Source organism: Mastomys coucha, unplaced genomic scaffold, assembly GCF_008632895.1.
Source record: "Mastomys coucha isolate ucsf_1 unplaced genomic scaffold, UCSF_Mcou_1 pScaffold11, whole genome shotgun sequence".
In the NCBI taxonomy this organism is placed as follows: Eukaryota; Metazoa; Chordata; class Mammalia; order Rodentia; family Muridae; genus Mastomys; species Mastomys coucha.
The window spans coordinates 11,690,827-11,701,541 of record NW_022196893.1 but is presented as its reverse complement, the minus strand read 5'-3'; the positions used below and the strand labels follow the sequence as shown (position 1 = coordinate 11,701,541).

General features: G+C 43.7%; 1 protein-coding gene across 5 annotated transcripts in view; it reads right to left on the bottom strand.

The window, feature by feature from the left end:
* Window positions 1-900: 900 nt before the first annotated feature.
* Tnrc6b (trinucleotide repeat containing adaptor 6B) overlaps window positions 901-10,715 on the bottom strand; it is a 68,959-nt gene continuing 59,144 nt past the window's right edge. For all 5 annotated transcript variants that reach the window (XM_031349881.1, XM_031349898.1, XM_031349892.1 and 2 more), the window contains 3 exons: window positions 10,567-10,637; window positions 7,577-7,716; window positions 901-6,097 (listed from right to left, as the gene is read on the bottom strand). In XM_031349881.1, coding sequence (XP_031205741.1) covers window positions 5,710-6,097; window positions 7,577-7,716; window positions 10,567-10,637 — 599 coding nt within the window. In that variant the 3' untranslated portion in view covers window positions 901-5,709. The remainder of the gene's footprint in view (window positions 6,098-7,576; window positions 7,717-10,566; window positions 10,638-10,715) is intronic.

The following is a 10,715-nucleotide window of genomic DNA, read 5'->3' as shown; positions in this document are numbered from 1 at the left end:
GACAAAACTTGGGAAAAACATGGAAAATAAAGTTTGGGGTTTTTGTTTGTTTGTTTTAAACCAGCTAAAAATATGTCTCTTCTCTAGTTGGAGACCTTATACTTGCTGAATTTTACCTCTGGGACCACTCAACTGTGCCTCAATCTTAGAGATGCCATCTCAGCCAAACCTGCTGAGAACATCCTGCTGACACTGGAGAGGGAAGCAGGCTTGTCTAAAGCATTTTGCTCAGCACAGGGACACTAAGAGTCAAAATGGCAGAAGATGAGAAAATAATTGAAATGTACACAGCATCTGAGGTCAAAGCAGAACCTGGCTGTTAACCTACAAAACGATTTCCCTTACAAGAAAAAGGGGGCGGGGACAGCAACAGCATAGGGCTGGAAGAACTGTGTGGCTCAGGCACAGAGAGTGCTCACTACCATGGGCAAAGTCCTGGGTTTTGCCCCCCAGCACAATGAACTACAAGCAGGGAGTGAAGTGTCTGCAGTAAGCTCACTTAAGAGTCTTTGTTAGGCACACTAGTAAAGCCCTTCCAAATTCTTAGCAGGAATTCCCCTCCCTTTCTTTCCCCCCTTACATATTATCTTCTACATCACACTGAATTTTGACTCAATTCCCAATGCTACATTTACAACGGAAGTGGGAAAATTCTTAGAACATAAGCCATTGCAATACAGAGTAACTGACTGAATGGCAAAGCACATGGGATATTTTCACAGGGACACCGAGGCGGAGGGAGGGAATATGGTTTTGAGCTGTTGTTTTGTGGACCAGCACTGCTGCACTGCTAAGTTCATTCCTATAAATGCTGGAAATGGAAAATAAATTCAAGAACTAGGGGCTGAGAGGAGAGATGCTATTCCTACTGCCCTTTCTTATCTGTTTGTTTTAAAGAGGTTGTCAGAGACCTGCTTCTTAACCCTTAAATGGCGTCATGGCACTGAGTCTCAGCAGCAACAGAGGCTCTGCCAAGTGATAGACGACTCTTTCTTACACCTGTGCTTTTCTTTTGGCTATTCATGGGGGGTTAGACAGCAACCAGCCTGTGATGCTCATGAGACATATGTCTATCTACCACTAATCAAAAGTTTTTTGTGTTTTGTTTTTTTAAAATAGGATAAAACAGAAAGCCCATACTTACATGCTCATAATGTGTATAAAACAAATCTATATAATGGTGACTAGCAAGCCTCTGTATATATGCCAGAATGTGCTGGAACGATATGCTTATGGAATTTTTCCATGTAGAACAAAGTTGCCTAATGTCTTGGTAGACAGGATTCTTGCTAAATACCACAGGGAGGGAAGGACTTTCTACCTTCAAGATACTCTTTACCACATCCTCTTCTTAGGTCATTGCCTATCAATAACAAAAACTTCCAGCAAGATGACAAATGGACAAAGGGGAGAGAGGCAGAGAGAAGACAGAAAACAGGAGCTGAGAAGCAGGAGCCTTCCTCCACTGGCCCGGCACAAAAAGACTTTCCCCATGACTGGAACTGTCACCCTTCTACACATGGGGAAGTCAGCACCTATGGAGGGCACACAACATAGGAAGGAACTTGGCATCCCACATTATCAAGACAAAACAACGTAGTATTTAACTTCCTCAATTTTTGTTTATTTTGATTTAGCCCACTGCCTTTGGGGCCTGTCCAGAAACCACTCCAATTTCCTTTACAGGCAAGCATCATGCCAACTGTGGAGTGACTGGACCACATGCACACACACACACCCGTTGAGGATGTCTGGGTGTATGTACGGAAGGCACTAAAGCGGCTCTGAGAATGCAGGCAACCCCACCCGTTCACTTCACTTGTGGAGCTGCGTTTTCTTTCCCACTGGGAAGCTTAAAGTCTGAAAGAAGCTCTGGCCAGGACCTCTGGCCCCAGGAGGGAATACGAAAGCAGAATTCAACACCACCCAAATCAAAAGGAAACACTCCATGTCTCTGCCTCCCAGGATGGGGAGAGTAAGCAGCAGATCTTCAAAACAGCATTTAAAACAAGCAAACAGTAGCTGGGAGCTTAAAAAAAAAAAAAGTAAAACCACTTGTTCCTTATTAGACTCTTCTGTTTTCTCCTCCTGTAACAGATGGAGGCGAGACACGCTCTTCATGAATGGAACAGTCCATAGGTAATTTTCCTTTAGTAATGCTTACATTTAAAATTTGTTTAAAAAATTAACCTATATTTCCTAACTCTTTACAGAGATTCTCAGCAATCCAACAACCACGCTACCACAGTTTAGAGCCAATCCTTTTACTTAAGCTACTGTTTCTTTCTTTATTCCTTGCTTTTGTTGCTGGGGCTGGAGAGCCAGGGAGAAGAAGGGCTGCACTGGAAACCATGACGGGGAGATGTCAGTCCAGCCTCATATAGAAGGGACAGTGTGGTGGCAGTCCTATGAGCTCAGCAGTCACTCCCCCGGGAAGCCATGCACAAGCAAGGCGGTGACAACGCTCAGAACAGCTGGGCCTTCTCCCGCAGTTGTTATGAATTTACCTGTTGCTGCTAAATTGGTAATTTTTAAAAAATATTTCTATGTATTTTAAAATGTGTGATCCCCTGTATGATAATAATGTTTGGAGACTTTTCTTTTTACATTTTTGTAAGTAAAAATCGTTTACACTTTTTGAAGTTTCAAGAACTTGTAAAAGTTTACTAACAGGAAAGAAACAGCTGTCTGTCTAGGCTAAGATACAATTAAATAAACCATCTTCAAAAAACTGGCTTCCTACCCTAGAATTCCTGAGAATGCTTGCAAATTTTAAAGCAGGAAAATAATGTTAAAAATAAAAAACAAAAACACTGTTAAATGCTCCCAGAGTTAGTCTTCATCTAAAATATATATTTATATGTATATATATATATGTATATATATACACACGCACTTTTTGGTCTTTTTTTTTAAGTTTTTAGTTTTTTTCCCTTTAAGCTTATGATGGAAGAACATTTTAGCTTCTCATGTTTATTTTTACATATTTCAAATCCCTCATTTATGTCTTGTAAACAAGAGGGGCTCTAGCACCCGGCTTTCACCGTAGTATCGTAAGGAACTCAACTAAGCCATAGTGCAGGTCAAGGACCCAACAGGCAGAAAGAGGAGCAGGGGAAGAAGAGAGGGTAGGCAGGGCCATGAACCAAGAGCGGCAGTGGACAGTCCCCACGGGCTCCCAGGAGTCTGGGGACACTAAGATTCAGCCTTCAGTCTGCAGATGTCCGAATATAAGCTGAGCTTCACTTGGACGTCATCGCCTGCGACAGAGCTCTGCTCCAGCACTGAGAGTCAGTGGGGCTGGAAGGAGACATTTTGTAGGGCAGAGGTGAGAGGGGATGGTGGTAATGGAAACCAGAGAGCAGGAGGAAGGCAGAGTCCATGAGAACAAGGTGTTGCAGGAACAAACCAGAACTAAAAACTCATTTGCCCACCCACCTGCCAAGGGCGCTCAGATTGGCAAGCACAAGTGCCTGCTCATGGGAATGGTGCCCATCAGCCTCCTCTGAAGCTAGGTTTATATCCAACAAGGTAAGCCAAGACGACTATAGAATCCCACTCACTGTCTTACAAAGCCACTTACATGCAATTTTGGGTTTTTTTGTTTGTTTGCTTTTTCCTATCCATACCCCTGTACCCACCTACACAAAAGAAACAAGCTGAAAGTTAAATACATTAGGCATTGTTGTATCCTTCACTGAAGATGCTAAAGAAAGAAAAACTCCCTTGTCCTCAATAGCAGCAAGTCACAGAGGACAGCAGAGGTCTGCTCCCATCAGGGTTGGAATGGGCAGGTAATTGCTGGTACAGAATGTCGGCACTTCATGTTGAACAGACAGTACGATGCAGACTGGGATAGCCACACAAGTGCTAGCATGTTACCCGCACACATCTGCCCGCCGCCCGCCCGCCCACCCGCCATCTATTTAGAATGTGAGGACCCCCTCCAGGTTTGCTTTCACTTTCTTCACAATAAGAAATTTGATATATTTTGATTTCAACATAGTACATACGTATTGGTGATAACTGTGGATTAAACATTGCCTCCTGTTCGGCCAGAGAACTACTACATTGATGCTTTTTTTAAAAAAAAAAAGTCTTTAAATACCAAAATAATAATAAAAAAAAAAAAACAACATTACAAGGAAAGAAAAAAAGAGGTCAAAACCAAAACAAGGTGCAATACTTAAGTCTTTGCTAAGTTATTTCTGCCTAAGCACAACCACATACACAGGAAACAACACAGAGAAACAAAAGGAGACACTTGAAGTACACACTGGTTTAAGAACATTCGTTAAGTAAACGTTTCTGTCAGTGATGGCCTGGTGCTGTAACACGCCGCGGCCTGGCACAGGTAATGCTCAGCGAGAGAGAGGAGCAGAGAGAGAGGAGCTGCGGTGCTTCCAGGGGCTGCGCAGAGCTTACTGCTGTTTTCCCTAAATGATAATGAGAACTGATAGAAATAAGTGAATTTGCATTACCTGAATCCTTTAAAAAAATTCTCACACCTGATGACACAGCAAAGTGGGAACAGTTTTTCTGCTTTTAAAACATCACATGATTTAAAAATTATTGAATCGTCTGTTCCCATTCAAAGTTGCCAAACAGCCTGCTCCGACTTAGACCCCGGCTTGCTCAGCGGCCCTGCAGGCAGCCGCTCATTTTCACAGCACAGAGGTGAGCAGTGGCTTCTCAGAGGGAGGCGCCTCCCGCCCCGCCCGCCGGCACCGCACCGCTGGCCTAGGCAGTGCTCTGCCCTGCGGCTGGGTCAACAACAGGAAGCTGCGGACCCTCGAGTTCTGGCTGCTGCTGTCACTGAAAAGCACCCTTCATCTCGAGGCAGCCGGGAGAAGTGGCTTGAGTTGCAAGCTCCCGTGCTCCTGTGTTCTCATAGTCAAAAATAATAAAAAGCGGATGGCCGGCCAGCCAGCCTGCGAACTGTAAGCAATGCAGCTTTCTGAGAAATCAGGGTGGGGCGGGACAAAGGAGGGCAGGACGTAGGGCAGGCACACACAAAGAGACAGAGAGGAGGATGCACGCAAATGCACATGAACACACGTGCACACACATACCAGAACGAGCATGCCTGGGCAGTTACATGTGCCAGAACACACTGGTATTTATCAACCAGCCAATCACAAAATTTTTCCTTTTTTTTTTTTTTAAGTTTTTTTGTTTTTGTTTTTAAAGTGAGGCTCCGTCAAGTCTTCCCTCCCCCCTCCCCCAACAATTCTTTTGAATTTCCCTCCCACCCAAACATGGTAGACCTAAGGACGGAAACACACCCAGTGCAAACAAAGTTAAAAAGCTATTTTTTTTCAGTATATATGTTTCTTAGCAACAACTTCCATATAACATGAAAAAAGTGAAAAACTAGAAACTAATTTTTTTAATTTTTTTGTGTTTAAATTTAAATGGTATGTGTACTTGCTTCACATTGTCTTTCTAGGTTGGCGTTCATGATTCAAGTATTTCAAGAGTGATATGTTCTCTTTTTGGATTCATATTCCAAACGAAAAAACTGAAGTTTTAAGGGAGGCAACTATGTGCTCAGACAGTCTGTCAATGACCCACCTTTTTTCTCTCTCCGTTTTCTTTTTTCCTTTTAAAAATGTATTTATTGCAAGTTGAAAAAAAAAACGAAAAGGTCAAGTTAGTGCTGCTGCTGTTCCAAAAAAGGTCACGAGGTCAGAGTTGAAAGTTCTAAGTTCAGATTGAATCCGACCCTCCTCCCAGAAGGTCACCAGGTAGTAAAGGGGCAGGGCTGCCCATCCTATGGGGATCTTCCACCGTTGGGACTCCCCACAAGCTAGAAGAATAGTTTGGGGGGCCCCACAAGGAAGTGCCGGCAAGGTCGGCCCCACTGCTGCCACCAGCGCTGCTGCTCCACTGCCCGAGCCCGGTGGACCCACCGAAAAGGTTCAGCGCAGGTCCAACGGGGTCTGCTTGGTTCTGGCTGGTCTCCAGTGACTGCCACCCTGTGGCAGGTGCACTCGGGGTTGCTGCAGGTGTAGGGGGCTGAGCTTGAGCCAGAAAGCGGCTGACTTCATCCTCAGTGGCAAACTCCGCCAGGATGGTAGTGTTTCCCAACACACACCTGGAGAAAGGAGGAGAGAACCATGTGATCTGAGGGTCACCAGCACACCAGGGTCACAGCTGTCAGCCCTGTACTGTGTTGTTTGCATGCTGGGTTACAGGTGCATTATCAGGCTTGGTTTATGGGGACGTGGTTTATTGGGGATGGAACCTAGGGATTTACGCATGCTAAGCAAGAACAACTGAGGTACATCTCTAGCTTACCTGTGGGGTGTGTGTGTGTGTGTGTGTGTGTGTGTGTGTGTGTGTGTGTGTGTGAGAGAGAGAGAGAGAGGGGGGGGGGGGCAGAGACACAGAGGACATTTAGGGCAATGGCACAACTCTGAATGATACAGCAATGGTGTGATGGTGGATAGATCAGCATTTACTTGTTTATACCCACCACAAACAGTGACCGAGAAAGTAAACTGAACCCTAATGTAAACTGTGGACTCTGGTGAATTAGGTACTAATGAATGTTCATAACTGTAACAAATGACACTCTGTGAGTGATGATAGTGGGGGAGGTTAACTGTGACAAATGGCACTTTATGAGTGATGACAGTGGGTTGAGGTGTCATTAAGGAAGTGCTCAGGAGTATAAGGGGAAGTTGCTGTCCCATCCTCTCAATTTTGCTGTGATTCTAAATTATTTTTTTAAAAATTTGAAGTTTTACAAAAGCAAGAAGAAAATGTCAGCTTTCTTTCTTCTCCACCCTCTCTCCCTTTCTTAACTCCACATTCAGCAAAGAATCTCATCCATATAGGCAGGTCAGCCAGTGCCAACACCTAGACCCCATTCTGTCTGAACATGGACTTGCAGGGACTTGCCTGCCACCACTTGTCTGCTCTCTGTGGATCTTCGCCATGGCATCTGTGGCCAAAGGGAGTTAACCCTTTTCTGTCCACCAGTTTGACAATGGGTAGGAAAGAGAATAATGAGAATCTGATTGAACCAACCAACCAACCAACCAAAATACAAACAAAAATTTCTTATTTACATCTGCAACAGTAAACGGCTAGATTTGGACTGGTGAGATGGCTCAGTGGGTAAGAGTATGGACTGCTTTTCCCAAGGAGTTCAAATCCCAGCAACCACATGGTGGCTCACAACCACCCGTAATGAGATCTGACGCCTTCTTCTGCTGCATCTTAAGACAGTTCTGGTGTACTTATTTATAATAAATAAAATCTTTGAGCTGGAGCAAGCAGGGACTGAGCAAGCAGGGCCGACTGGAGCGAGCAGAAAAAAAACAAAACCACCACCACCACCACCACCACCACCAAAAACCGGCTAGATTCTAACATGAAAAATAACAGCATTTAGAATGTTTTCATAACAAAGTTAGGTAGAAAAGACTAACACCTCAGTACTTGCAAATATATATTTGACTGAGATGAGATTCTTTGAGCATGCTTATGTCACTGTTTAATTAAGCAGGACCAGAATATTCCTTTGTGTATCTTGTGCGCCTGTCTAGATGCTGGATGTAACACTTACATGTGCAGTGCAGTCTGGGCCTTGGCTGCCTCTTGTTTGGTGCTGTATCGGATCAGGGCAGTGCCCTGGGTTAGATTCAGATGGAATGTCAGCAGTGGGCCATGCTGCATGCAGATCGTCCTCAAGGTTGACCCATCAATCTAAGAGGGAAAAACACATGTGAGCTAAGACGTAGGCAAGGCATGGGAAAGGGAAATTCTAAGACACTTAAAGAACGGGACTGAGACCTACCATTCCTATTTTATAAATAAGATGTTTCTGCATAAAAAATAGCTTAAAATAAAAACCTAAAATCCAATATATGGTCTAGTTTTTTTTTTTTTTTTTTTTCCCCCCCAAGACAGGGTTTCTCTGTGTAGCCCTGGCTGTCCTGGAACTCACTCTACAAACCAGGCTGGCCTCAAACTCAGAAATCCACCTGCCTCTGCTTCCCAAGTGCTGGGATTAAAGACATGTGCCACCACTGCCAGGCTTGGTCGTTTTTTTTTAAAGAGAGATGAACAAGTATGTGCATATTTATAGAGCTCAAAAAAAGGCAGAAAATGAGAAATAAAGGAACTATGCAAAGCTGTCAACATCATTACTAACATTTTATTTTTTCTGCCTCCCCAATAAATACTCTCAGAGACAGATCAGACAAGAAGAGCCCCTGAACACCTGGCAGTTAAAACTGGCCTAGTCCCCAACTCTTCCCTCCAACACTGTCTGACCCTCTAACAGTGTATAAAGACGGACTACTTCCATCTTCATTTCACCAAGGGCTATAGGGGATTATGGGTAGTTTCTCCAATCTAGGAGTTATATGAACAAACCTATTTACTCTGGATGAATTTTTTTTTTTCTTTTTTTCTTTTTTTGTTTTTTTTTTTGAGACAGGGTTTCTCTGTGTAGCCCTGGCTGTCCTGGAACTCACTCTGGAGACCAGGCTGACCTCAAACTCAGAAATCCACCTGCCTCAGCCTCCCAAATGCTAGGATTAAAGGCATGGGCTACCACCGCCCGGCTAGATGAAGTTTTCAACAAGATCGTAAATATTTATTTAAGCCTTCATGCCAATACTTCAGTTCACCTCATTGGAAAAGACATGCTAAGATTGGGAATGACTTAGACGTGTAATGTCTCATAGCCAGTGGTGGAGCAAGTGCCTAAGTGGCACAAGGCCTGGGGCTCCTTCCATTTTGAGCACCAGTGGGAAGCCTAAAGAGTAGAAGCCAGCAGTTCCTGTTAGCTCTTCACTGAAAACCAAAGATAATGCTGCTGGCACATTGGTAAGGGCCATCGCCTACATGAATATATCATTATATGGCACAAATGGTTTTTCAGGAGACAGGCGTCCTTCAGATACACTTTTGGTGATGGAAGATCCACTGCACCATGTATCCCTTTGCTCTACCAACAACTTAAACTGGGACTGACACTGCTCTACTTACAAGTCAGCTCTAACATGTTCTCCTCAATATTCATTTATTTTATGTATATAAATGCTCTATCTACATGTACACCTACATGCCAAAAGAGGGCATCAGATCACACTATATATGTTTATGAGCCACCATGCGGTTGCTGGGGATTGAACTCAGGACCTTTGGAAGAGCAGACAGTGCTCTTAACTGCTAACCTATCTTTTCAGCCCCAGGAGCTCTAATATTTAAAGAAATCAATTATTTTTATATCAGAAAATAACAGCCAGGATCATATTAATTTTATTATACATGTAATTGCATACAATTTTTTAGTAGATAGGAGTGAATGGTTAGCTAGCATGCCCAGGCTCTTTTCAAAACTGGGTACCTCTTATTGGCTCTCATCCTGCCCACATTATAACCACGACATAGTGTGATAACTTTTAAAAACTAAGGCATATATAGTTTTGAACATTATTATGTTTGATTTCTCATATTGGGGCTGTGGTCAGAAATACAGAGTACTTACTTACTGTGTGTGAGGCCCCAGGTTTGATACCTAGTGTCAGGATCACTCCTGCCCCTACATGATTCTTTACGGTTTAGTCAACTATTAGCTAAGGAAATAAACTAGGACTTTAACTTATTTTGAGAGACTATGTAACCCTGTCTACAGTGCCTAGAAATAGGAGGAGCCTTGTGATTTACTTGCCACAAATAGGTTCACTGAGCAGATAAGTTTATAGCAAACTGTGCTTGACCAGAGAGTCCTAGCACACACCAGTATGTTACAGGATCTGAGGACTTCACACTGCTACTCTACCAACTGACTGATCTTCCAAGTCCTTGTCGGAAATCTCTTTTTCTATGTTGTTAAAACACATCATCCTATTTGGTTCCAGATTTCAACAGGCATATCTATATAACACACTGCCTCATCAGCAGGTCATATGACCTCACTTGCACTGCTTTATAGAATCTTCTCATCTCCAGCAGCATGAGTGTGAGTGTGAGGCCTAGTGGCCATGAAATAAATGAGCTTTCTCTATAGGCCAGAAGAGAGCATTAGATCTCCTATATCAGACATCTGAAGTGGGTGCTAGGAACTGAACTTGGGTGTTCTGCATAAACAGCAAACTTCCTTATCTGCTGAGCCATCTTTCTAGTCCCATAAATGAGCTTTCATAGCTAGGCAGTGGTGGTGAATGCCTTCAATCCCAGCATTTGAGAGGCAGGCAGCTCTCTGTAAGTTTGAGGCCAGCTTTGTCTACAGAGTGAGTTCTATGACAGCCAGGGCTGAGAAACTGGGTGGGCAGGGCCAAAAAAAAAAAAGGAAAAAAAGGAAAAAAAAATGAGAAAAGAGCTTTCATGTCTGCCAACATCCTCCATTCTGTCTCTTCCCTTTTACTTGAGACAAGAGTCCCATGTACACTAAGAACTTACTAACAGGCTGGCCTTGAACTCAAGAGACATCTACCTGCTTTTGCCTCTCAAGTGCTGGAGACTAAAGGTATGTGTTAATATGCACAGCTCTCTCTTTAAATAAAAGCAAACCCTATCTAGAAAACCACAAGAAAACAAGGTTACCTGTGGAGTGAGATTGTGAAGAACCAGCCAGTAACTAGGTCGAACAGAGCCACCATCACTCCAGGTAGAAGCTGTAGGCAACAGGGGAAGGATGAGGAAGAGAGAAGCGCATACCCAAACTACCAAGACTCTGTGGGGGGTGGGGGGGG